Genomic DNA, 27,876 nt, shown 5'->3' with positions numbered 1-27,876 from the left:
CAGCGGCTGAGTCCCAGATAACGAGCGCCTCACATTTCCCTGGCATTTCCATTTGCTAGTGCGCTGCTGCGGCCGCACGCCTGATTGATATATGACTGCAATGGCACTTTTCCATTTGACATTCTCTCTCTCTCTTTCTCTCTCTCTCTCTCCCTCTCTCCCTCTCCCCGTGTCGCTTAAACAACAGTCCTAACTTTTGTGTGTTGCAAATATAAAAGGCAAGCCATGTGACAGAGGGACAGAAGAACAAAAGCATTTGGAAGTAACAGGACCTCTTTCTAGCTCTCAGAAAAGTCTGAGAAGAAGGGAGCCCTGCGTTTCCCCCAAGGTAAGCAGGAAAACAAGCGCTGACGGCTTGCCTAGAAAATGACTCTTTCCAAACCGAGCATTTCATCCTCCTCGCAGACAAAGAGACAACCTTTAAATACCACTGAAATTTGCATTCATTTAATTTGCATTATTCTGTAGCATGCTAGCATTGTGTGTGTGTGTGTGTGTGTGTGTGTTTTAAATAAACGGGTCTTTGAAGTCTGTGACAGAACAGGGAAGGCTCACAGAGAGGCTGGAAAATCTCTTTTGCTTTGACTTAAATAGATTTAATTCTCAAACTCTCTGCGTAGTTGGATGGAACTTTGTAATGGTTTTTCTGTTTGACCCCGGGAAAGGAGACTGAGAAGCAGCCAGTCGCAGACATGGATTCCGGATTCCCCAGTATCTTCCCCATTACCCTCATCCCCCTTACAATGGGGCACTATTAAGGAAGGCAAGCCTTCGAGTTTAAAAGTGCACTGTTTACTTTTATTACTACTTATGTATGCTGCTGATCTCCTGCCAGGGCTCTGCCGGAGTGCTTAGAATGACTTCAAACAATAGGCAACATTTATTTCTAGCTTTCTGTGTCATGATCTTGCAGGAATCTGTTCCTTTGCACTCTTCTCCCAAACTGCAAAGACTTTGCTCCCATCGATGCCGTCAGGAGCACTGTGGAGAAAGGATGGATTTACTATATGATTTTGATTGGGCAAAAATGCTGAGGAAATGCACGCTGTTTGACTTGGCCTTATTGCAAAGGGTTATTTTTAGTAGTCTGCTTGTCCCTGCAGCAGGACCAATGCTACACAGTCTAAGCAGTGACTGAGAAAGGATGCTCTCACCAGCGTAGGGACCAGGACCTATAGCAATGACTCACCTGAGGAATATTTGAAGGTTGTTTTTTTTTCAATCTCCTGAATACAAGTTCTCTGTTTAAGTGAACAATTGGGCTGCAGTAGGCCTGTGCATAACTCTTTCTTGGGGGACGGGAAGTTTGACTGTGTACAGAATGTTAATGACTCAGAAATGCCCTGTAAATGAAGCTCATTGTAATCAAGAAGCCCAGATAAACCTGCATGAAAGAGGCAGACTCCCCTCTCTACTGAGATTCAGGTGCAGGACAGGGAGCTATTTGGCAAGATGAGAGTCCTGCGTTCTATTCTTTGCTGCTGTCATTCATAACAAATATGGATGCTATGAAACATGTCTCTTTTCATTCCTTATATTAGTGAATTTTAATTACAATTCAATTTAATTTTAATTGCTCCAACACATAATATTAAATACCAGGTGGATTTGAAAACATAGAGGTGCCTAAAATGCAGGGTTGGTTGTGGGTGTCAACCAAATATAGCGGGGGGGGGGGGGACTACAGAATGTTTCTTGATTGTGTCTTTAGATCAAATGCAAATATCTGCCCATTTTCTTCTCACCAGTTTGGCTTCTGAAAGTAACTTTAGGATTCTACCGACCAGTTTTCATTGTGGAGCACAGACATTGGGAGCTTTCTAATGTTCTCTAATAACTAGCCTATCAGGTATTATTAAAAGAAAATCTGGCTTTTCAATGAGTTAACTTACAAGTTTGGGATGCTGTCTGCTTGAGAAAGCCTTTAAACATGGCATGGATTCTATTGCTATACACTTTACTGGTGATTTTTAAGAACTGCTGCTGTTAACAAGGAATTTAGCCGAATCACAACAATTTTCTTAAGCTATTATTCAGATTGTTACATAAGAGTGTCTGAAAAGAAAGCAATGTTTTGAGTATATACTTTAAAGTACATTTAGTTCAGGTAAAGGGAAAACTGATTGAGGCCTTCTTGATGACTCTGTACTGAGCAGTTGACACCCACAGATGGAAACATGCCTTTGTAGTTTTCAATTTTAATTTGAGTTCCAATGACAAGGGGAAAATTAATAATTTTTCAATACAGTTAACAATTTCCAACTCTTTTATTTTCCTGGGTCCTTGAAAAATGTGGTGAGCTTCTCAGAATTATGGCCACCAATGGCAGCTGGCAATTTTCCTCCATTTCAGTAACTCACAATTCAAGTACTATTATTCTTATTGGTTAACTAGAGGCCCAATGCACGAAATTCGTGCAAGGGGCTCGGCCCTCGCAGCCATAGTGGCTTGCCTCAGCCCTCACAGTCCCAGCTTGGTCCAGAAGGATGTCCAGCTGTCCAGTCTAATTAGCATATTATGCTTTTATTATTATAGATTATTCATTCCATAATTCTTCTAATGAATGATGCTAGTCCTGATGAATGTAAAGGTGGATGAGACATTATCCCACGCCCTCATTCTTGGTCTGTATGTTATCACCAGTTAGATTTTGGAATTGAAATGGACTTTGCCAGTGGGTAAACTGGGCAATGATTCCTTATTACAAGGAATCATTTGAAAAATCTGCTACTATTCAGATTTACTTGAAATGATTGCCGCTTATCAATGAGTTTTCCTACCATTTATGATTAAGGCGTTCCTGTTAGGCCTTTCACTGGATTCTGGGTTCACGTCACTTGCATAGCTGTCATGGCCTGTATCTTTCCTGCCTCGGTACAAGAAACCTGGGAAAAGGGCAGTTAAACCTTTCTCTGCTCCCTTGATGACTGTTTATATAAAGGACCACATGCTGTGTTTATCTCAGATAGTTGTGCATCACCTACTCAGAAGCTGACATGAGGGCTGCTTCTGAATAAGAAACATGTACAGAAGAAGATGCAGTCACTTTGTCCTACCCCAGGATCCAAACCAATGACCTCTGGGCCTCGCCTAAATTCAAGAGGCCCCTGGGAAGAAATTGCCAGAAGTTGTACTCCCAACCCACGCAGTGTTGCTTTTAAAGAATCCACTCTCATGCTTTCTGACATGGGTAGGTTACTGGGAGAAAACCCGGAGGACAGCATCACCAGGGTCCTTGATTTGGGCCTTATCAGCAGATCATCATCCCCACCCCTGTGATTGGATTAAATGCCTCTGACTCCCTGGGGTGCCTGACTCACCCTAGCCAGCCCTCCGCTTCTTGGCCAGCAGCCTTCCAGCCCATCCTCACCTCTTCCCATGAACCAGTTAGTGCTACTTTTGTCCAGACCCCCTGGCTGGGCCAGTGGGAGCTGAAGGGATGGGGAGGCAGGTGGGAGGACTGAGAAGTGCTAAAGCTGAAGGAAGGTGGGCAAGGCGAGGGTGGGTGAGCTCCAGGACCCAGATTTCTGTGGCCTGCCGTGGCCGTGATCAGCTGTCATTTCCTCTTCGTGTATGACACTGTGCAACATATTAAAATTTCTCTGGGATGGTATGTTTGGAATTCCTCTGATGCCCCACCTCACCAACTTACCCGGACAATAAAAGCAAGGTTGTAAGCCTTTGAACAGCTGGCAGGCTATATATTTCCTCTCTTTCTTTCGCATCATCTAATTCAGAAAAGAATCCAGCTAGACTGGCAGTGCCATGTCTGGGTACTTGTTTCCTGCAAGTGCTTCCTCCACCACCTTCTCCCGCCCTCCCTGGAATCTTCCTGGGTGGCATGTGGCTTTTCTGTTCTTTTGCTCTCCACCACTCCCGCCCCGCCCCCTTTTCCCTTTGCCTGAGCTCCTTCCATTGTAAGCTTGCCCTTTGCTCTGCCCTTCCTGACAGCCTGGGTCCTGTTCCTTGAGGTCTCCCCATCTCCATAGTATTCCCAGGATGTCATTCTTGGCAGCAGCTCTGCAGGGCTGATACCACTGGGGGGCTTTTGGAGCCTGGAGCCTGAACCCACTCACGGAGAGGAGCAGCCACATGGCTCGGCTGCCCTATAGGCTGCTGAGAGCAGGGCTAGAGTGACCCGGGCTGGCAGGGAGAAGCATACCATCACAGTGACCCCCACATCTCTGGCAAAGGGCTGGGGGTGGGAGTGCTATGGGAGGGAGTGCTATGGGAACGCCTGGGTGCACTTCGGCCTACAGTAAGAGAAATGTGGTTATTCTCTCTTTCAGAGGGAGAGACAAGTGACTTGAAACAAAGCTCCCTGGATTCTTGGGCCCTGCCCTGCCTTGCCCCCCTTTCTCTGTCCTTCCCACATTCTCCTCATCCCAAGGAAAAAGAAGGAGAGACAGGACTTTTAATTTAGTTAGCATGGGCCTGAATGTCTTTATGAAACCCATTTGGTGAAAGGGAGAAGGAGGAATGAATCCTGGGTTGAGCCAAACTAAAAATGCATGGGATTGTGGAGATGGAGGACTTTTTCTGTTTTGTTTTGTTTGTCCCTTCTCTTAACACAGAACAACAGATGGGTTTATGAGTTGCAAATGGAAAAAAACTGGACTTTTCAATTAGACATTCCAATTTAAGAGCCTCAAGTAACCCCCTCTGTGCAGCATCCTTAAAAGATGCTGCTAATGTCCTTGGTACCAAAAGGTATTAAACAGCAATCTACAATGCAGCTTCCTATTCCTTTTCTTTTCCTGGGGGCTTTGGTAGTCTTTCTGAATTAGCTAAAGTTCATTAAAAGACCCAAAAGAAAAAATTAACACAGCTGAATTAAAATGAGTCTTTTCCTGTTAGCTTGACAAGAAGGGAGGGGGGGAGGAAAGAAAAGAAAGAGAAAAGAGAACCAACTCCCCTCCTCTGCCACTTCTTGGGTTTTAATATGAATTATTCCATACAAGTCCCTAGGCTAGAGGATCTATTTAAAGACGCCTGGCAGCATGAAGAGAGAGGGTAAAAATACAACCACTCTTTTGTCCATCAAAGGTTTTCTTTGGGAGGACATTAAGAGCATTCTTATTTTCCTGTCTGCCCCTGCCAGTGGCAACATTCCAGCTGGTAGTACCCACTCCTCACCCATCAGATCAGCAAACATGAACTTCTATGTTTTATTCCAACAGAAAAGAAAGAGTGGGGAATCCTTCTGAGACCCCTATGTGTGTACAGCAGGGTGGGAGAAGCTGTTACTGAAATGAATGCTGGTTTGTCTGTGCAGGTTGCACGTGGCAAATTCACATGCCCACACATTTGAGTTTTTCAGGAAGATTGTGCCGAAGGCATTATTTTGTGGTGCCAACTGCCCTCACGTCTGCAAAGCTTTTGTGTGTGTGTGTGTGTGTGTGTGTGTGTGTGTGCGCGCGTGCGCGCCTACCAATAGTTTTCTTAGTAGCATTCATGCTTACTGTCCCCTTCATCGGAGTCTGATGGATGAGGATATATTGCTGAGAGTCACACCCCCTAGACCCATTTTCAATAGCCAGAACCTAACACCCTGGATAGGGTTCAAAGTCTGGAACAACTGCTTTCTTGTTAGAAAGAGTGCTGACTCAGAAAATTCAAAAAGTGGGTAGCTTCAGTTGACGATATATCCCCAGTGCTTATAATCAGGAATTCATCCAATCGGGGTCCACTTCACCCTCATGTCCAAATCTGCACATGAACATTAAACTCAGTTCTATACAATTTAGATATGTTTTCCTTTTTGTTTTTCTACAAAAGCTACGAATTTTTCATGTAATTTTCTCTCTTCCAAGGGGACTGGCTCAATCCCAACTTTTTCTTTTAAGCTGTGATCCAACCAATTGCAATATCCTTCAAAAATGAAAGGGCAGCAGGTTAATACATTGAAGAAAGTTGATGAGCTGTCAGAAAATGCTCAGGGGTGACCTTTCTGCAGGGTCACAAACCAACAATAGCCTTAAACATGGAGTCTCTTTCCCTTCTTTCATCAATAGGGAATAAAAATAAGAAAGCAGGTCATGGGAGAAGTAACAAAACAGGGAAAAGATTATTTTTGATGTTCAAACTTTTCCACTACAGATTTTCAAATAGCACAATTTCAGAAAGGAAAGCTTCCCTTAACTTCATGTACTCCCTCCCAGGAAGAGTTTGAACTCTGAAGTTGCCTTCTTACTTGACTCCTCAAGTGAAAAAGATATCCTCCATTTAATGGATGGGAAGAATCAAAGAAATCAAATCCTTAATCAAAGTTCAATTTTTCTTTCAAACACAAGGCAATGTTTTAGGACCTGATACAGTTTATGATTTCCCCCCGAATTATGACAAATTACTCCTTTTCAGAATTTAAAATTTTTTGAGGTTTGAAATCTAAAGGCAGCAGAACAGATAGCTTTAATGTGCATGGTTTAAGCAAAGCAAGATATAAACAGAAAACCAACAACCTAAGAAGTTCAGAGTTATTAGCAATATAGGGATACATATTTTTATGTGATATTATTTTAACCTTACTCCTTGGACATAGGTCTGCATCCACAACTGTTCCTGATTGCAATAAGATTGAGTTCAGTATTCAAATCCTACCATTGGGAAGAAAAGCAAATTGAATGGGAAATGGAAAGACTGCATTGGTCCTATTGTTTATGCCCCATTTCTTACTAAGGGCTCTACAGCTGTTAAGTGAGATCACTACTCATTATTCCACAATGTTGTTATGGGTGAGGAGATTCAAATGAAGCTTTGGAAACACTTTGCTGGAGACTTTGAAGAAAAGCCAACATACTCATTTGGCTCCATGGTAAATGGGAGCTTGTTCCCTGAGCTAACACTGGTCACCTCTCTTCTCCTAAGGCCATACCACAGCCAGCAGTCCAGTAGCAGAACCAGTGTCAAATCACATCAGGCCAGGGTACCCAGAACACTGGGCTACCTTTTATTTTCCACAGGGAGATACTGTATTCATGTGTTTCAGCAGGACTGAGTCCCTGGCTTGGGTTCTCAGAACTCTCCTCTTTTCTTTCCTCCAAATTGTTTTTATACAGAGAGGAGTGGTTAAAATGTTTCTCATTCCTCATGTGAAACCCCCTTCCTAGGAGGAAGTGGGTGAAATAAAGGAAACGTTTTCTATCTGAAATTGTATATTTCAAATCATTGAAAGTGCAGTGGCAGATTTTGAACATCAAATATAATCTTTCTGCCTGGCCGGTGTGGCTAAGTGGATGAGCATTGACCCATGAACCAAGAGGTTGCTGGTTTGATTCTTGGTCAGGGCACGTGCCCAGGGGCATGCAGGAGGCAGTTGATTGGTGTGCTGCTCTTACATCACATCGATGTTTCTATCTATCTCTTCCTTCTCCTTCTTTCCTCTCTCTCTAAAAAAAATCAATACAAACATTTTTTTATAAAAATAATCTTTCCTCCTTCCCTTCTGTTTCTTCTGTGGCTTCCCCCTTCCCTATTTTTATTATTTATTGATGAAACGAAAGGATATTTATTATTTATTACTTAGTGCTATTGTTGATTTGTGACATTGTAGAAAGGCCACCCTTAAGCATTTCCTGACAGTGTGTCATCATATCAGTCACAGTTTTTAGTGGGCTTACAGATTTACAAAACTAAGCTAAACTCCTGGAGGAAAAGTCTTTAACTGTATCATGCTTTTTGACACATGTGCAACCAGACCTGGTCATTTCCAACTTATAAAAGGTTTGCATTCTAAAAGTCTGTTAGTTATGCCAACTGTTAAGAACTCAGAGTCTTTCCTTAGAAACTATAAAAGCCCACAAAAGCCCAGCACAAGATCCAAGTGCCATACAAAATGGGAACTCTTATAGACCTAAGTTCCAGCCCAGGATTTCATGAATGTACCCCCCTAGCACAAAGGTTCCACACCCAGCAGAGTGCCTTGCTCTTGACCACTAGCTCCTTATTCATTCTACATCTGCAAAGAAGACAACTCCAACCAATTTTCTCTTCTATCCTGAAGCAGAGCATCACAGATGATGACTTGTGTCTCAAGCTCAGTCTAGAAATATGATTCATTCATAGGAAAGGTACAAGAGTGTTGAACTCAGCCTATATATCATCATCATCAAATGAAAAAAGTTTAATTCTAGCATGATTGACTACTATTTGTCTTTCTTCTCTCTCCATTTGGTAGATACTGGAAAAAGCACTACACATTTTAAGACAGCTTTAAGAGAAATGGGAACTGGTGAAATATCTTCACTAACTGCTTCCTGTTATTAGCCACATATTAATTTATGAATCATATTGGTTTTAAGTGCTATTTTTATTTCAGGCCACTAATATGATCTCACCAAGGGGCAAATTCTTATAGCTTGGCCTTCAGTGTTGCCTCAGGCACTGCATTAGAACCTGTTTGGACTTTTTTACAATCATTAACTTCTTAAGTAAGGTAGGAACTCTTTCTGTAGCATTGATTTGGAGACTATATAGCCACAAAGCAGGTGCTATACTCTGAGAAGCTTAGATATAGTTAGAGAATATTAGAAATGTATAGAACTATAGAAGCATGACCTTTCCATTCATTTTGTAGACAAGGAACCCAAATCCCAGAGAAGTCAAGTGATTTGTTGAAGATTGTGAAGTCAATGATGGAAAGGAGGACTCAAGGCTCGAGGCTCCTCAAATCATGTAACAGTAGAGTGCTCTTTAGGTTTCAGAATGTAGTGAAATAGTTATCTAATATTTCTGACAAATGAGTGTAAAACACTGGCAGATGGGATACTAACAATGTCATCTAGAAATCGGTTTGGGGAGAGAAAGATGAAAGCTGTAGATAAGTAAGAATTTAAATAATAATGAAATGTTCCTCTGGATTTCTTGAAAATCAGAATTTTAAGTTTCAGGCATCTCAAGGTTGAGTCCTCCCACACCAGTTCCTTCCCAGACAGTAAATTGATTCAATCCAAGGATCATCACCAGAAATTACTTTTAGTACCAGTCCTTTTTTGCACCCCTATTTATCCCAGGATTATAATTTACTACTTCTTTTCTGAGCTATATTTCTCCTTTCCTTTTGTTTCTCCCATCATTTTTCTTCATCATCACTGTTAAGGTTAGCCATGTTTGGCTAGTAATGCAGGTTGGGAGAACAGGGGGTCCTATACCAGACTGGAGGACTGCTCTTAACTAGGGTAGGTACTGCCTCACATGCTCCTTCACTTCTGATTGTAGTGGAGACACCATAAGACAGCAGGGGCAGGAGCAGCTTCCCCCTGCCCCCCCCACACACACCGACCTTGTGGCTCCCCATCCTTGGAGCTACCTGGGGCTGGCAGGCTGGAGGCCTGGCAGCATTCATTGTCAGTACTACTGCCTCTGGCTCAGCCCAGGCTTGGCTTCTTGGCTGCTACTGATGTGCTGTCCGATAAAAATAATGTCAAAACTCATTCATTGAGTGCACGGGATGCTTTATAGAGTCCAACATGTTGTTTACAGTTTATAAATTAAGTGGGAAGAGACTTCTGACTTATTATCCAAGGCATCTAGTTGACTAGATCCAATTGGAATTCTTTGAGTTCCTGGGAAGGGGCTACTTAGCATTTCACAATCCCTGATTAGACCTTGAGTTTCTTGCTTTTCTAATATTAGTATGGAGAGTTATCTAGTGGCAACCTTTCTTTCACACTTAAATCTTGGAATTTTTTTTTTTTTGGCAATTTCTTTGAGAGAGGCTCTACATTCTGTCATCTTTACTCATGCCTGATATGATTGTTTTAAATTATAGTCAATATCAAATAATTCTGTCTGTTACACTGACGCCATTCCAGTGTTATTATATTTTATCTGCTTAATTTGATATTCTTAGAAATGATGCAGTGCATGTTGGACACAAATTAGATGTTAAGGGAGTTTATCAATGTGTCCAAAGAATAAACCAGGATAACAACAGGCCAAGACTCTTTGCTGGTAGATGCAATGAGCTGAAAGAGGGAATTAAAATAGGATTTCTTTTTAACCCTGACCCTTAACTTTTATCTTCTAGAACACAAGCAGACAAATAGTAGGTGCGCAACGAGTGTGTTGAGTAAATACTTCTTGAAAGAAACCACAGGAGGCAATGTCTGCATATATTAGCACTGAAAAAAGCCTGGGCAGGTGGGGGAAAGGTCTGACTACTAGAGCACCACCCACTTACCTGGCAAGCATGGCAAGATTAAGGCCATTCTTGGCACATGCCACTTGTCTTAGCCTGTTGCTGGAATAACTTTGCAAGAAACCAGCACTTTACCCTCTGCCAGGCAGAAGGTCAGCCCAAGAGGGAGCTGATGTGTAGACATAACACCATCTCTCACCCAGGAGGCTGGGCCCACTGTAAGCTCTGCTATATTATTTCGCTGAGGATGACAGGTGGGAAAATCTGGGCACCAGTTGTTCTTTTCCACTGGTATCATTTGAAGGGTAGCTCCAAAGCCGGGCACGCCATCCTACGTGCCTCTCCTGTCGGCAAGAGGTCCGCATTGAAACTATTAGTATGTGGGCTCTGTACACTGGCCAAGTCCATGTCTCAGAGACTGTACCCAGAGCACAGAGCAGCCCTTGGGGCAACTGAGTTCAGCAGGAGAGTAATTCTCTTATTCAATCCATCTTTGGCTGGGCAAAGGTTCTAAGTCTTGATAGGCAGCATTTGATTTTATGCTGTGTGGCTTTAAAAAAAAATGAACCAAATTGGAATTGATTTAATTTTGAGAAAAATGACAGAAGCTCCTACAAGACAAACATAGATATCCCTAGACTTCCATAAAGTCGGAATATTGAGTGATGTAAATTCCCTTCATTTTCCATTTTCTTCTTTGTATTTCCCTCAGCACTCTGCACATTCGCACCTATATACACCCCAACCAACACAATGTTTGGACAACTTGACTTAACATACCTATTTTCTTGAGAATTATGTTTATTCCCTCTTTAGCACAACATGTTGAATCATTCAATTTGAACACTTAAAGCAAAAATCCCAATGTTATGCTGCAAGAATCTTACCTTTCTGCTTTGAGGTTCTATGAATTCTGTGGCACATTTATATTGCTACTTGCAATTTTATTTCAGAAGTCAATATAAAAACTGAACAAAAGTATCATGCTTTGTGAATGTGTTGAAATGAAAAACCTATTATTAGTGGTGAAGCAACATTTCCTCTGTCATTTCTTTTATACTTTCAGAAAAAAAAACCCACAAAAAACTGTACTTGCAATTCAGGATGTTGCTACTAGGTGGCAGTAGTGCATAAGAACGAAGAAAAGACTAGCAGGTCTTCCTATATTTATAAGAAATAAAAATATGATACTATTAAATAATAGTGACAGATTTAAACATCCACTAACTTAATTATTATTTTAAACCTAGCTTTTAAAATAGAAAGTATTACTTTTAAATAAAATTTTGGATAGGTATATATTCACAGGTTCAAAAATCTACAGATTAACAAAAGGGTACACAGTAAAGTTTTTCTCCCATGCCTGTCCTCCAACCTCCATAGGTAACTAACTAATTATATAGTTTCTTAGGTACCCTTCCAGAGCTTCTCTGTGCAAATACAAATAGACACAAATATATATATATTCTTGTCCCTCCTTGTTTTAACAATACAAATCTGTAGAGTTTCTGCATTATTTTTTATGTAGTTGCATAGTATTCAATTGTATGAATGTTGTATAATGTATTTAACCAGTTTTCTACCGATGGACATTTTGGCCTCTATTTTATGCTATGGCAACCAATGCTATAGTGAATAACCATATGCTTGCATGTTCTCACGTGTAGGCTAATTCTCAGAAGTGGAATTTCTGGGCCTAAGTTATATAGACTTGTAATTTTAATCGATATTGCCAAATGGGCTTCTACAGAATTTGTATAAATTTATACTTCACTATCTCTAAAATGGGTCTCTTTCCCATAGCCTTGCTAACAGGGTGCATGATCAGACTTTGGGATCTTTCTAAATCTGATTTGTTGAACAAAATATCCCAAAGTACTTTTAATTTTCATTTCTTCCAGATGAGTGAGCATACCCATCTTCTATGTTTAAAGACTATTTATATCTTTATATGTTCTTCTCTGTGGAGAAAATGCAAACGCCAACAAATACAACTATATATGGACTTTTGTTGTTGATGTTGCTTGTTTTTTATTATCATGCTATCCATGTTTTTCTTTCATTTGTTTTGCTCATTTGACCATATCTGCTGGTCATGGCTCTGAAGAGAAGGATCTGGCAGTGGGAAGGGAGGGGCAGGACTAGAATGTCTGCTTTTTCCTTTATCCCCTTGCCATTGACTGCTGGGGGAAATATCTGTAAACTGGAGTGGTGAAAGGAGAAATCTAATAAATTCTCTTTCTGAGACTAATTAAGGCTTCAAAGAGACAGATAACCCACTTGGGATAACATAGTCATATTTAAACTCAGGAAATGGTCAGTATTAATGCAGCTTCTGAACATCGAACACCCCCCCCCCCCCCCCCGCCAAACACTGGCTCTTTGAACTGAAGTCTTGGTGAATTTCAGTGTAATGTGCATAGGAAAACCTAGACTTTTGAAATGAAAACAAAAAATGCTCTTCTTATCCTTTGCTGATGTGGAGCTTTAGGCTTAGTCTTGATCAAATTTAATAAGATGTTTCCATTAGCATGCACATAAAAGAAAATGGCATAAAGTTGTATGAAAAGATGGTCTCCTCAACTTTAGGGTTTCTTCTGCATATGAAGACGGTGGTGATTGAATCTATAAGTATCAGGTAGTGACATTTTAGAGCAAGAGGGAACTTCATTTGCCATCTTTTCCAACTTCTCTACACTACAGGTGAGGAAACTGGGGCTGGTACAGTTTAAATGAGCTGTGCAAGGTCCCCCAGATAATTAATGACAGTGCTAGAATCCAGGTGGGTCCCCTTGTTACTGATCCTTACCCTTTCTTCAATTTAAAGAACTGTGAAACACACGCTGAGGTTTTGTCATTGCCAAGGATGTGGTGCTCTAAAATAGCCCTATGGAACACACTTTCCTGCTTGGGATCCTCTGCCCCACATTCGCAAGGCAGCTAACAGGCTAAGTGGGTCTGGGGTCACTCTATTAGAGCAAAACTAATTGACTTATATGAGCTTGAAGTCTAATCTTGATCTTATCAATACTTTGTCCTGTTTATTTAGATGGTCTATGAGTAAGAAGTTTTAAAAAATATTCTACTATGAGCAAAAATCAATCTTTTATCTGAAATTTGTTTGGAAGTTTTTTGTTGAAGCTTTGATTATCATGTTCCTTTTGTTTTGGATGTAATGTTAGATTGCCCCCAATTTTCCTAAATGCTTGAAATTTTTTTAAAAAAATATATATTCTATTGATTTTTTTACAGAGAAGGGAGAGAGATAGAGAATTGGAAACATCGATGAGAGAGAAACATCGATCAGCTGCCTCCTGCACATCTCCTACTGGGGATGTGCCCGCAACCCAGGTACATGCCCTTGACCGGAATCGAACCCGGGACCTTTCAGTCCGCAGGCCGACGCTCTATCCACTGAGCCAAACCGGTTTCGGCTTGAAAATATTTTTTATACTCTATGTCTTCTGTTGTGATAAAAAGCATCCATGTTGGCTATGCCTTGTGGGTTATTGAAGTGATTTGGGGGGATTTCTGGACCCCAGTCCTTAGTCCAAGAGGTAAATGGTTAAAAGAACAAAGCAAATATCAGGAAAACTGGTATAGCATGATCCCATTTTAATGGTAATTTTCCATTCCAATGACCACTTATTTTTTTCAAATTATGCCGCGTGCTCAGGCTACAGAGACTGCAGAAATGTGTGACTGTATTGGCAAATACACATATTGTTATGACCACACTGGAGGCCAGTTGGCATAATGTGTATATCAGATGCAGTTTGTCATTGATACTGGGTGCCACGGGGCTTAAAACAAAAACAGGATGAGCCTAGATCACAGAACTGGAAAACTAGGTGGGTGGCTGGGTATGGACTTAGAAGTGGAAAATGTATTTCCTTCACATGGGACATGGTCTGTGTTCATTAGTGTTGACCTTTCTCCTTTCTGTCCTTGGAAGCTGACATTGACAAAAAGCTTACTGAGAAACTGAATAGATTCCAGCAACCAGGAATAAGGATGAGACCACCCTATTCAGTTATGTTGTGGCCAGAACCACATGTTTCATTTTTACCATGGGTTCAAACTATTCTTGCTTGTAGGAACATGGACTCCAGCAATTAAAGTCAACATGTACTTCCATTAAGCCACTGTTTCCACTTCCAAAAGGTTATAAACATGTAGCACAAGCTATGGAAGGGGTGTGGAAAGGATGACAGTTTATGCTAATGACACTCTAGAAACCAGTATTCTCTACTTGAAATGACATGGAAAAATTCTACTCAGTACCTCCTGGGTTCCGTTAGTTTTTCTCAGTAAATGTTTCTGGGGAAAATAATTTCTGTTTTCATTCCAGCTGTGCAGCAGATAGAGTGATGATGGATTGCAAGTGCAAAGAGTAAGACAAAACTCTGGCATACAAAGGACAATGACAACCAGAAAGCTCCAGCCAGATCCTGCCCTTTCCTTGGAAGGAACTGGATCCTAGGAGGTGAAGGCATTTCCGATTTTTAGTCCTCTGCCTCCCTCTGCTGTTCCTCTTGAGAAGTTTTTCTTTACAACAATGAGAAATCATGTACTAGCTGCATCCTTTTCTATGCTCTCCCTGCTGGCACTAATGGGAGATACAGACAGCAAAACGGACAGCTCCTTCATGATGGACTCAGACCCTCGGCGTTGCATGAGGCACCACTATGTCGATTCTATCAGTCACCCACTGTACAAGTGTAGCTCAAAGGTAAGACCAAGATCTCTGTGAGGGTAGCATTACTTCTAGAAACAGGAGAGAAACCAGATTCCTTTGTCAGGGGATGGAGAACTATGATGATAGCTCAAACCAGAGCTGTCCCACAGAGCTTTTGGGAGGATCGTGCGCTTACGGTTTCTCACCATGCTTTGCACTTTTGTCAGTAAAGCTGTCTAATTAAGCATGTGTAGATGCAGCCAGCTTCTCTCTTTTCAGGCTGCTTAAAGTCAATAGGAAAGGCTGGAAGGTTCTCACAATAAAATTGTTGTTAAACAAAAGATAGGAGGGGTGTGTTTCATCCTTGGTTGTGAAATTTATGAGGGGTAGTGTCCTTTTTCAAGAAAGAAAAATGGAGTCTACAAGTTATTTTAACACTTTGTACCTCCGCCAGTAATAAAGAAGAAAGGAATGAGGCAATGTAAGAAATACGGTTGAGCAGTGAAATGTACTCCTTGAGGGGCTCTTCACAGTTTCCTGATGAAATCGTTGGTCATTGGCCTTGTGGTCCAAGTCTTTCTTCATCTTCTATGTTTATGTAAAAACTAGAGGCCCAGTGCACGGATTCATGCACTGGCAGGGTCCCTCAGCCTGGCCTGCAGGGATCAGGCTGAAACCGGCAGTCTAACATCCCCCGAGAGGTCCCGGAGTGCAAGAGGGCACTCTGCAAAGTTGCTGTCTTTCAGCAGCTCCTGCGTTGAGCATCTGCCCCTCTGGTGGTCAGTGCGTGTCATAGCTACTGGTCAGTTGGCCAGTTGGTTGGTCGGCTGGTCACTTAGGCTTTTATATATAGAGATGCTTTCAGAAGATAAATGGCAATTTGATCAGTTGTCATTTTTACATTGATTATCCAAATCACTCTTGTTTGGAGCATATTGTATGATTTTTGCACAGGCAACCTATGCAACTGATGTCTGAGTATTGAGACAAGTTGTGGGAAGGAATACCATGCTTCAAAAATCACTAAGAGTGACCAGCCACATGGACCACCCAGAAGGGAAGCTCGTAGTAGAGAAGAGCAGACTTAGAATGAGAATTCTCATGGCCGTCACTGCCCCAAACAGTCACATGAAAGAAATTTGCCCACATTTGGTTAATAAGAATTTGTTTAGGTCAACCTCAGAGATTTTCACTTTTAATCCTGGAACTAAAACCACTTAAATATTCTCATATGGCAAATATTGTTTAAATTACCAGTATAATTAAGAAGTTTTTGTAATATCAACCCTTAGAAGTAAGAACATATAAGTAAGTCTCCCTACCCTCTATCTAAAAACATTACAACTTCTGTCTGCCTTTAAAATTTCCATAACTTGTCTGATTATAGCTCAATGATGATGGCTTGTTTAAGTTTGGGGGGAATAAAAATTTGAGTTAAATCATTTTAACCATTATATTAGTAAGATCTACGACTGTGGGAAAAATTAGACATAAGGAGAAAGATTGCAACAAATAAAAGAGTTGTGTTACCAAACAGCACAAAGGATATTTGTCCCAAAGTCCTGCTTGTACCTAACAAAAACTTTCTGTCTCTTATTTGTACTTGTAGAGCTAAAAAATGAATAAACTTAAAATTTTGCAAGACCACAGTCCCTTCTTAGGAAATAAAACTAAAACAAATTGAAAAATAAAGATGGGATATGTTTTTACAACTGTGCTCAGAAATGGACTGAAACAATTATTAGCTTCTCTTCCCCCACGCCCACGCAGCACTGGCTAGGATTAAGTGTTTCTTATTCCATGGGTGATTTCTCCCTCTGTTGAGTTGTCCTTCATAATCATAATTCTTTTTTAAAAAATGAATTAAAATAATTTCAAAGAAAGTGTCAATGTGATAATAAGAAGGAACAGAGAAACAGGATCATCTTCAAAAACAAAAGAACAATCTGGAAATATTTTGTGAAGGGATGGAGGAGTGCCTTAGCAATGGTCACATTCATTAAGGGAAGGTCAAAGAAGAGATGTCACTAACTCCAACCCAACAAACTCACAGTGTTTGAGCATGAATCTTAGAAACAGACTTTAGTCTACCTTTGTTCACCTCTGTTTCTTCCAGAATGCTATGTAAATAGTGCAAAATTGTGATAGTAAGAGAAATGTTTGTGATTTCATGGAAACAATCTGTTCTCAAACATCCCAAACTATCTCAAATATAGCAATAGTTTTATGTATATGGTGCTTATAATTAGCAACCTTTCTTCTTTGGCCATAAAATATGCCTGGCAGAATCTCAACTACCCAGACCTTACCTGTATTTGATTTTCTTTATGTATCCAGGAACAAAAACTAGTTTTCTTTCTGAATTATTTTCTAATTTTTAACTTTCACAGACTCAGGTTGGTCTTCTCTATAATGGGTCTCACTTAACAAAACTGTTTATCTTTCTAGACTTGGGATAAAGCATTTAACCTCTCTTTAGAAGATAGCCAACAGGGGTTTTTACAAAGAGGAGACTAGGGTAGATTTTTCCTCTCTGCAAAATTTCTCTCAACATGATATTCAAATGCCATTATTTACTAAATACATGCCTACTATTTGCTTCTTGATTGTTAATCCCTCCTGACTTACATTTATCCAATATGTGCCCTTAGGAAGACAGATGAAGGGGAGCTTGTTACCCAGGCTTATCGAAGAGAGGGCACCTGCTTGAACAGCTAATATATGCCAGGCACTGTATAATAAATAATCTAATCATTGCTGACAAACCTGTGTTGGAAAGCATTATCATTCCCATCTTACTGGCAAGAAAAACTGAAATCTGGAAGAAGTGTTACGTCCATTGCTCAGTGTTATATAGCCCAGGAGTAGCAATGTTTGCCTCGGAGCATTCATCTAGCAACTTGGCTTCATATTGGAGGAAAGCAAACAGAATGCAGAAGCTAGTACTTAGAAATCCAGGCTTAACTTCTGATCTGCTGGAAATTATGACTTATACTCAGTAATCTTTCTAGAACTGGAACTAGTAGTGAAAGCTTTTCAGGGAGCATTCCAGAAACTGCCTGTTCCCCTAGCTCTAAACTTGCAGCTGGCCAGCCCCAAGGGTCTGTTGCCCCACTCACAGCAACTTAGGAAAGAGCTGAAATGGATTCAGGCAAAAAAGACTGGCTACATTGGTCCACCAAGGAGGTCAGAGTGGCCACAGATTGTGATGTGCCTGGTGGCATTTAGTGGTGACACCTCCTACGATTGGGTACAAAAAATTCTGGGAGTGGCAGAGTGGCAGGTTCATTTACAATCTTGCCTGAAATTCTAAGTGAGTGAAGGCTATAGAATAAGCAGGCAAAAGGCCAGTAGTTAGTGGAAACGAGCTGTCTGGGGCATCTTTAAAGGAATTGAGGCATTCCATACTTTTAAATGAGAGAGACCTGGCTTCAAATTCAAGGTCCACAGTTTGCCAACTGTGGAAAGAAGCAATTATTTGGTGCCTCTGTTTCTTTGTTGAATGGAGCTATTGCTATCTACCTAAATGTGTGGGCATGAATATTGGTGATAATATTTATAAAGCATCCAGCACAGTGTCTGGCATGATAGATATTAATAAATGATATTATGATCTTGATGATGAAGTTATAAACTTGACAGGTGTTTAAGCTCACTTTTCTATTTCTGTCACTACTGTGACCTCAATAATTGTTGGGATCTCCTATAGCCTTAAAGGATTAGGAAAATAAACCTCACTGTAGTTCATGCTGAACAGAGAAATTTGGCAGTGATGGGGGGAGCATGGAGGGATAAAGTCAAAGAGAAACAGATTCTGCTGTCTGACCTCCCTTCCCAGGTGAGTAGAGGAAAGAGGGGCTGGAGGGGGGTCACTTTTGGATTCAGTCCAGGGAGAGGTATTCAGGAACTGATATCGGGAAAGCAAGCTGGTAAGACAGTTCTGTGAAATCTGAGTTGGGTGAGTAGTGAGAGACGGTGGCCCTAGGACAGGGATGTGGAACCATGACATAAGGTTGTCTGAACTCTGAAGGGCCCACAGGAGCTGCAACAAAAGAGACGGGGGAGGAGGATTCAGGAGACAAATCCTGGGAGAATTCCCAGAGTACAAAGGACCTGGCATGCCAAGGACTGAGCCTTGGGGTTGGGAGGAAGTCGGGAATATTGAGTTTATAACACAATTAACTATCTGGGAGATACGACTTTTTTTTTTTTTTTTAAAAAAGTAACTGAATGTATACTGAATGCTTACTATGTGCAGGCATTGTGGTAGGTTCCAGAGGCACAAAAATAGAAAAAAAAAGACAAAGTTTTAGCTCTCATGTTTACAAGTAAATGGAGGAGAAAGGGAAGGGAAGTGTTATGTGTGCGAAGGCCTAATGTCCGATTGAGTTTTTACCAGAGTGAAAGGACCAGATTTCAGTTGGAGTTTGCAAAGTTCACACCCACCCTGTCAAAGCTCTCATCACTACCACCACATCCCCAATAAATACTGTTTCCTTCCTTTGGTTGAAATTTTGCTGATGCCCTGAGCCTGGCAGGGACACTTTAGATGGGGTCCTCAAACTTTTTAAACAGGGGGCCAGTTCACTGTCCCTCAGACCGTTGGAGGGCAGGACTATAGTTTAAAAAAAAAACTATGAACAAATTCCTAAGCACACTGCACATATCTTATTTTGAAGTAAAAAAAACAAAACGGGAACAAACACAATATTTGTATTTGCATGTGGCCCGCTGGCTGTAGTTTGAGGACCCCTGCAAAGGTCTAAAGGTCTATCTAGGTCCCTGGAAACGAGTTGAACAGTCATTTGTTGAAGGTGTTGGTAAGAGAAGGTTTAGGAGAAACATGTGTAAATCTTGTTCCTGAGGAAAAAGGGGTGCCTCATAGGGTGTCATGGAATGTAAGGTGTACAGTGTTTACTACTGAGAAAAAGGCAAAATATGTTTTTCACTCAATTGAGGTAAAAAAAGAGCCCAAACTCTGTTCTTGAATGGGACAGGTGTATCTGTATTCTTACACTGATGGAGACATCTAGTCAGTCATGGCCTGAGCCAGGATTCACGGGGGCTCCACGTGACAGAAGAGGAAAGTGACTTTAGGGATGGTAATAATCTTTCAACAAAGGGTGATGAAAGCCATCTGTGTTTGGGATTTCTCTCATTCAGAAGAGAGTTGTGTATTGCAGAAAAGATATAACTGTCTAAGAACTATGATAGGGTCACCAGAGGGCGCGGAGGCCCGAGGTCTCCAGTGCATTCTTTGGTCTGGACCCAGGAATCACTGCAGGCTATAACCATCACAATGTCACTTGAACTTGTCCATGATGAACTTGAACGTCTTATGAAAACTGAGGGCTTGACAGGCTGACTGTCATGGCCTAACAGCATTTAGGAGAAAAGGTTCAGGACTTAGGCTGTGTTGCTTCATAAGCCTGACTCTCCATTGTACAGCTATATGACTTCAGGCTGGCAGCTTATCCTCTGCCTTTTAATTCCTTAATTTGTAAAATAGGGAGAGTTTACCTTCTGAAATGATTATTAAGAACTAAGTTGCATATGAAGGGCTTGGCACAGTGCCTGGGATCTGGTACACATTAAATACATGTTATAAATCATCATCCTTACTATTCTTTTTATTACCCACGGACCTTTCTATTACTCTTAGCCTCAGCATATGGAAATAAGATAGGAGCATGAAGGAGCCTGTTCTTGAGCAAATGCTCTGAACCTTCATATTGGAAGAAACTGACTTTCAGATCCAGCTGGAGCCAAGTGACAAGGTTGGGGAATACAAGGGAGCTACTGGAGAGGTTGCCTAGCTTCCTAGCATCAGGCCACTTGTTTGGGAAACATAAGATAATAAAAACTAAACTGGATCCAAAGCATATAACATGTGTCTGTCACTCACCCGGGCTGTGAGAAGTCATCCAAGCATGAGGAATATATGTCAACCACAAATTGGGGGCCACCGTGTCTTAGCAGGTGACCTGATGTTTGAAGGTGTCAAATGTTTATTGAACTGAAGGAGGAATTGGTTAGGAGTTAGAGAGTGTGTGGTACTATCCAGAGGATTTCTGGGAGTCCCCAAATCACTGGGGGATAGAGCTGAGTGAGGATCTTGACAGTGAAGAAGGTATTATTTAGGACTGCCATGGATCTTAGAAGATTAAGCTCTGTGTACCCTTGGAGATGGTAAGGATGTGTCCCAAGAGGCCCATAAGACAAGGGTCAGACTTGTATGGAAATGATATATAGTTTGGGCTCCTAGAGGCAGGTCAAAGTAGATTAGAGAATGGTGAATTGGTTTCATACCTCAGGAAAACACCTTAATAAAGGGTGTCCCAAAATTCACACAAGAAGTAATTTTGATAGAAACCACAGGTTTATAATTAAAAATTGTAAATTTTTTATTGATCCATAAAGTATATAGAATAGGGTTATGTATGGAATAGGAAACTGTATTATCATGTCGCGATAGTGAGCACCATTAACTGTTACTGCCTGAGCAGCTGCAGTTTCGAAGAAGAATGGTCCGATGATGCCTCCAGCCCAAAATCTGCACCAAACAGTGACACGTTGTGGATGCATTTGTTTCTCAACAATCACTCGTGGATTTTCTGAACCCCAAATGCGACAATTTTGTCGATTAACCAAGCCATCAAGATGAAAATGAGCCTCATCTCTGAAGATGAGTTTGTTCTAAAAATCAGCATCCACTTGTTGTTGTTCCATAATCCATTCAATGAACTCTATTCGCTGTGCATGGTCAGTAGGTTTCAATTCTTGAGTCAATTGAACTTTGTAAGCATGAAGATGCAAATCTTTCATGAGAATATGCTGTAGAGAACTTCTCTAAATGTCCAATTCTTGACCACGGTGCCGAATTGATGTCCCTGGACTCTCAGCAACACTCTCACGAACTGCTTCGATGCGGCTGCTCAGGCAATAACAGTTAATGGTGCTCACTATTGCAACATGATAATCCAGTTTGCTATTCCATACATAACCCTGTACTGTATACTTTATGAATCAATAAAAAATTTATAATTTTTAATTATAAACCTGTGTTTTCTATCAAAATTACTTCTTGTGTGAATTTTAGGACACCCTTTATCAGGAGGCAGGATATTATAGTGATTTAGACAAGGGGTTTGGTTTTAGACAGACCTGAGTTTGACTCCAGCTATGCCTTTTATCAGATATATGAGTTTGAGCAAGTTACTTAAACTTTCTAAGTCTTCATTTACCTTATCTGTAACAATACTACAGATTTACTTTTTAGCATAGGATTGTTACGATGATTAAATGAGATTAAATGTTGTAAGCAGTCAATAAATTTTAGTGCTATTGTTATTATGAATTAAATGGTCACTATCTGGGCCTTGCTAGTCAAAGTGTGGAGGTTAGCACTGCAGTGCTCACATACACCAAAATCTTATGAGAAATGCAGAATCTCTGGTCTCATTAAGAACTACTCAATCACATTATACATTTTAACGACATATTATTTACATGCATTTTATAGTTTAAGAAGCTCTGGTCTAAAAGGGGTCAGAAGACATTTATTAAATCTGTAACACAGGTGAGGCATGGCAGAGACTAAAATGTGGAATATCAAGAATGAACCTGGAGAGCAGATATTTACCCCTTTCATTCCTTAACGACACACATTATGGATCTTATCTTACACACTCCCCACTTCACCTATCCAACATACACAAAACACACCCAGATTTTAACATAGTTTTCAGCTTTCAGATAATATCTATATACTGGTAATCTCTAAGAGAGTGGATTTGTGCTTGTGTGCACATATGTGTGTGTTGAGGACATCAAGGGCCCAATAATTGTTTCATAGTCTCTTCTTCAAGGAAAGAGTATTTTAATTTGGCAATGAAGGGTAGTTGACATTTCATTAAGCAGAGCTAGGAGAAAAGGGTATTCCTAAAAGAGTAAAGACATGAGCAAAAGTAAGAGGCAGGGAAATTCAGTATAGTTCCATGAACTCCTAAGTAATTAACCTTGATCAGAATAGGGAGTGGGTGATGTGAATGAAAACAGTTGTAAGAAAGACTGGAAAGATATGTGCAATCCATGTCATAGAGGGCCTTAGTCCCTGTTCAGGATTTTAAATTTTATTCTGAAGGCTGGGAGCAGCCACTGAAGGTGTTTATTGTATGTCTGTGCATTCTCTTTGCCCAGAAAGAGGGGCCCATTGGAGATGGCCCCACGGTCGTCAGTGTTGGAGATCTTGTCCTTCAGAATGAGCTGAAGGTAGAGCTTAAAGACCCTGAAAACTTTTAGTGAAATTACTACCAGTTTAATTTTTATACAAATGGCCCTACACTGCTGACTTTGTCATTTTACAGACCAAGGCTAATTGCCTGGTCATTCAAGGTCTACATTTGGTTCCCCTGTATGTGTGTCCTTTGGGGATGATGCCCCACCATGTCTTTGCTTCTGAATTAAGTCTGTTGGTATAGGTTCACTGTATCCATCCAGACTCCATTTTAGGAGGTTATTCTATGAATAACTGCTTAATCTGCCTAATAGATGATCTGCAGTAGAGATGAGTAAATTGAACACTACTTCTTCAAAATGAGATGTCAAAGAGCTCTTCCCATGTACTGGAGGGTGTGTGAAGAAGGGACTGGGGAAGACCTTGGACTCTCTTTCATTAGGGGGATAGGATTGGCCAAGGTACTACTGACCTATGGCATAATCTCTCAAAACCTATTTCAGATCATGTTAGTTTCAACTATCAATGTGAAGAGCAGGCAGTATAGAATCAAAGTTTTAATAAAACCCAAACAGGTTACAGCTGCCATTTTCTCTCTACCTCTGATCTTTCAGAGAAAATAAATCAATAGGTCTCGTTCAGTTTATCTTCACCAAGCACTGCTGGCTGTTTCCTAGTATCTCATATTCTCTTGGTTGCTCAGAGACTGTTGGATTCTGCCCAACATCTTCTCAGGTAATGATCTATAATTATTAGAAGTCAGCTTCTCTTCCTGTTGGAAAGATGGGCAGGCCATTTCCTCCTTTGAATCCTTGGGTGTTTAATTCTGTCCTATAGGATAAGGTCAAAGATAATAGCTGGTGGAGTTTTTTTGTTCTTCTTATATTTTTTATTTCTAAAGATAATATTTAAACCTACAAAACTACCTTTATCACAAGTCTTTTTAAAAAATTTATCTTTATTGTGGATACTATTACAAATGTCCCCTTTGTTTGTTTTTTTCTCATTGACCTCCTCCCAGCACCCACACCTCCCAGGCCTTTCGCCACCCTATTGTCTGTGTCCATGGGCTATGCATATGTGCATTCAAGTTCTTTGGTTGATCTCTTCCCACCCACCCACCTACCCCCCCCCCCCCCGCCTTCCCTCTGAGATTCCACAGTCTGTTCTATAGTTCTATGTCTCTGGGTCTATTTTGTTAATTATTATTAATTTTTAAAATATATTTTTATTGATTTTAGACAGAAAGGGAGAGGGAGAGAGAGAGAGATAGAAACATCAATGATGAGAGAGAATCATTGATCGGCTGCCTCCTGCATGCCCCCTACTGGGGATTGAGCCCGCAAACCGGGCATGTGCCCTTGATTGGAATCGAACCTGGGGCCCTTCAGTCTGCAGGCTGATACTCTATCCACTGAACAAAACTGGCTAGGGCCGGATCTATTTTGTTCATCATTTATTTTGTTCATTTGATTCCACGTATGAGTGAAATCATGTGATACTTGTCTTTCTCTGACTGGTTAATTTCATTTAGCACAATAATATCCAGGTCCATCTATGTTGTCTCAAAGGGTAAGAAATCCTTCTTTTATACAGATGCATAGTATTCCATAGTGTGCATATACTGTAGCTTTTTTATCCACTCATCTGCTGCTGAGCCCTTGGGCAATTTACAATAGTTAAGATTTGGTGTGATTTTAATATCAGCTGTTAACTCCTAAATACCATGAAGTAAATGTCAAATGGTTTCATGTATCTATGTATCTTTTATTCTTTTTATTTAAACAGTTCCACTTTTTATGTTCTTATTGATAGGTCTGGAATAATAGGGCAACTTTTTTCTATCACTTAATATGAAATTCAACAAGCAAAATCCTCCCACATTAATGTGGACTCAGGCTCCCTTCATCCTCTGTTCCCACTAAATAGGATTATATAGCTTAATGAATCAAGCAGCCCACCCCACCCCACCCATGGCTGCCACTTTCAGGACACCAGGATTTATATATGAGATACATAAATGAGCCTCAGCTCCATCTTCTTAATCTTTATGCACAATATTGAGTGTGTGCTTATGTCATTGTTCTGGGGGGATAACTTTTGTAGTTTGCATCAGATGCTTAAAGAAGTCTGTTTACTAAAGCCACATGAAGAGACATTATAAAGAATACACATCCTCTGTTACTTCAGCCCAAGTCTTATTTCCATGCTAACCTACCTTTAGAAATGGAGATGGTTAGGATGAATTATTTTCCCCAAATGACCTGAAGATGTGATTACACAAATCTTAGGCTCCCTCAATGTATAAACCCAGAAGTGTCATTCCAAGGCCCCAAATGTACCTTGTTTCTATTTCATGCTCTTGTTTCAAGTTGTATTACCTAGAATTATTTTTCCTAAGTATCACTCAGATTATTCTTTTTTCTTCTTCTTCAGAAACCATATTCCTTTTGTTTAGAAATTCCCTTCCTTGAATAAATTTTTTTCTGTAGTTATTCTTTGCCCCCTGACTTTAATTTGGAATGACTTTCTGCATTTTAAGACTCATAAAGTTGACTTCGAGCCAATGGAAGACTGCCACCTGTCTGAGGATATTTCTTTTGTTCTTTGCTTTTTATTTGCACATCATGGTGGTAGGCCTTATTCAGTTGTTCTAAACTGTGAGTGCACTTAAGAATCACTGAAGGAGCTTTGAAAACCACAGAAGTCTCCCTCTGTCTTCGAGGATATTAACTCAACTGGTCTGACAAGACCTGGGTGTGGACATTTTAAAAACAAGTTTTACCACATGATTCCAACATGCAACCAGAGTTAAGAGTCACTGATCTAATCCAGCAGGAATTGGCAAAGAGTATTAGGTCCTTGTAAAGGATGCTGTGCAACCTGGCTGGGGTTTGGCATCTCCACAAGGTAACCACCTCTCTTCTCTCCCCAGATGGTGCTTCTGGCCAGGTGCGAGGGACACTGCAGCCAGGCATCACGCTCCGAGCCCTTGGTGTCCTTCAGCACTGTCCTCAAGCAGCCCTTCCGCTCTTCCTGTCACTGCTGTCGTCCCCAGACCTCCAAGCTGAAAGCATTGCGACTGCGCTGCTCAGGGGGCATGCGACTCACGGCCACCTACCGGTACATCCTCTCCTGTCACTGCGAGGAATGTGGCTCCTGAGACCTGCTGTTGAGTGGCTTTTGGATGGGACAACCTCCCCCCATCAGTGAGACAATTCAATCAGTCATGGACCGACTGGCAAGAAAGAAGTTAAGGCAAAAAAAGATGCAGCAATTCCCATGGGATTCTGCATATTCCAGTAATAAAGACTTTACATGCTTGTTGACAGAGATACTCCGGGAACCTGTTGTCAATTCCTGTCTCCTTTCCCTGGTACAATTTCTTTTGCTTCCTTCTCAGATTCAGGCATCTTCCCCTTTGGTGCTGAATGTTGTTTGGGTTTCCAACAATTCAGCATTAGTGGAAAAAGTGGGCCCCCAGGCAAGGGTGGGTCAGACTGGCACTGTTTGGTGCAAATTAGGGAAGCATTCACTTTGGAAAGCAGGAATGCCCGATTCTTTCTGGGACATCAGCTAATTTTTATTTATCTTGTCATTCGGTCTAAAGTTGCCATTGCTGCTAAAGGTTCCCAATTTGAAATTCCAGGCACCAAGCATGTGGGTATGTTTATTCAAGTTCAGTCACAGCCAGCTGACATTCAAATAATTAAACAGATTCTCCTATACAATGCTGGGACTCCTGATACCTGTAATTACTATTCAGAAATGACTTTTGGAAAATAAAAGTGGTATAAGAATTTGTCACTTGAAGGTTCTCTCAGATAAATTATGGTAAAACTTTGTAAGGGAGCAGACTTATAAAGACCTGCACAAATACGGATTCTGCACTGACTTTGAAAAAGGCATATGTGTACTAGTGGCATGGAGAATGCACTATACTCATGCATGCAAATTAGACAACCAAGCATGAAGCTATTTGTGGGTGTGCTATAGCTTTTGCCATGCTGCAGTCATTTTTCTCCGACACCCACCGGGCCATGTGAAGTTTGCTGCCAAAATGGTGGCCTGGCTCATCTTCTAAACATTTGGTTTAAATATATTTTGGTCTTTGAGGCTCCAAATTTGAGTTATTCCCATGTTGTGAAATAAAAAGAGAGTAACGTCAAAATTCTGACTGTGTAAGCATTGTTTTTTCCTACTAAATATCTTACTCTGATGCATCCCTATGGTGTGTGCATTGTGGTGGTGGTGGTGGTGGGAAGTCCAGAAAAAGAGGGATATAGGGTTCCAGAATGCACTGTGGGGCATTTTTAAATTTGGCTTTTAGCCTCAGAATTGAGTTTATTGAATGAGCACAAAATCTAATGCATTCTGGCTTCCGAAATACAATAGGCACTACGAAATACAATAGAAAAGTTATCGCCTATTTAATCTCTTCCTTTTACTCAGAAGAGAATAAGTATTCATAAATGAAGTCCGAAGAACCAGAAAGAAGATAAATTGTTCACTGCTATGGTTTCTGTGTCATTGACCATCCAGTGCTATAGGTCCAATGATCTCCTGAGCATTACCAGAACATTCCCAGTGCCAGCACAGTGCTATGTCTGCTTTAGGCATCTCAACACTAACCCAGACTGGCAATTCAGTTTCCAGGGCAACCTTGACACCATGCTGTCTTGGCTCACCAGAAATGCCAATGCACCCCACTGTTAGTACAGCCAACCTGTGAATTACTTTTCCTGTAGAGATGATGGTTTTATAAACTCGTTGGCATAGCTTTCACACATTTTTTAAAAAAATCCAGCAGGGTTAAATTTGTAT

The 27,876-nt window shown here is 40.8% G+C and overlaps 1 protein-coding gene across 1 annotated transcript; it reads left to right on the top strand.

Annotated features, from left to right (window-relative positions):
* On the top strand, positions 1 to 27,211 carry LOC118654132 (norrin cystine knot growth factor NDP). Its single transcript, XM_036305401.1, has 3 exons — positions 1 to 328; positions 14,490 to 14,870; positions 25,988 to 27,211. Exons 2-3 carry the CDS (start codon positions 14,697 to 14,699, stop codon positions 26,213 to 26,215), a joined length of 402 nt encoding a protein of 133 aa, XP_036161294.1. The 5' UTR covers positions 1 to 328; positions 14,490 to 14,696; the 3' UTR covers positions 26,216 to 27,211.
* Positions 27,212 to 27,876: the final 665 nt, after the last annotated feature.

The sequence above is a fragment of the Myotis myotis genome, unplaced genomic scaffold (genome assembly GCF_014108235.1).
Source record: "Myotis myotis isolate mMyoMyo1 unplaced genomic scaffold, mMyoMyo1.p scaffold_m19_p_4, whole genome shotgun sequence".
Lineage (NCBI taxonomy): Eukaryota > Metazoa > Chordata > Mammalia > Chiroptera > Vespertilionidae > Myotis > Myotis myotis.
The sequence above is the reverse complement of the archived record's forward strand: the minus strand, read 5'-3'. Positions and strand labels throughout refer to the sequence as shown.

What these genes read in the sequence shown, in the direction of transcription:
- LOC118654132 (XM_036305401.1), top strand. Translation starts at nt 14,697, where the DNA reads ATGAGAAATCATGTACTAGCTGCATCCTTTTCTATGCTCTCCCTGCTG. An exon ending in TGTACAAGTGTAGCTCAAAG is followed by an intron (nt 14,871 to 25,987) that starts GTAAGACCAAGA and finishes TTCTCTCCCCAG; the next exon opens with ATGGTGCTTCTGGCCAGGTG.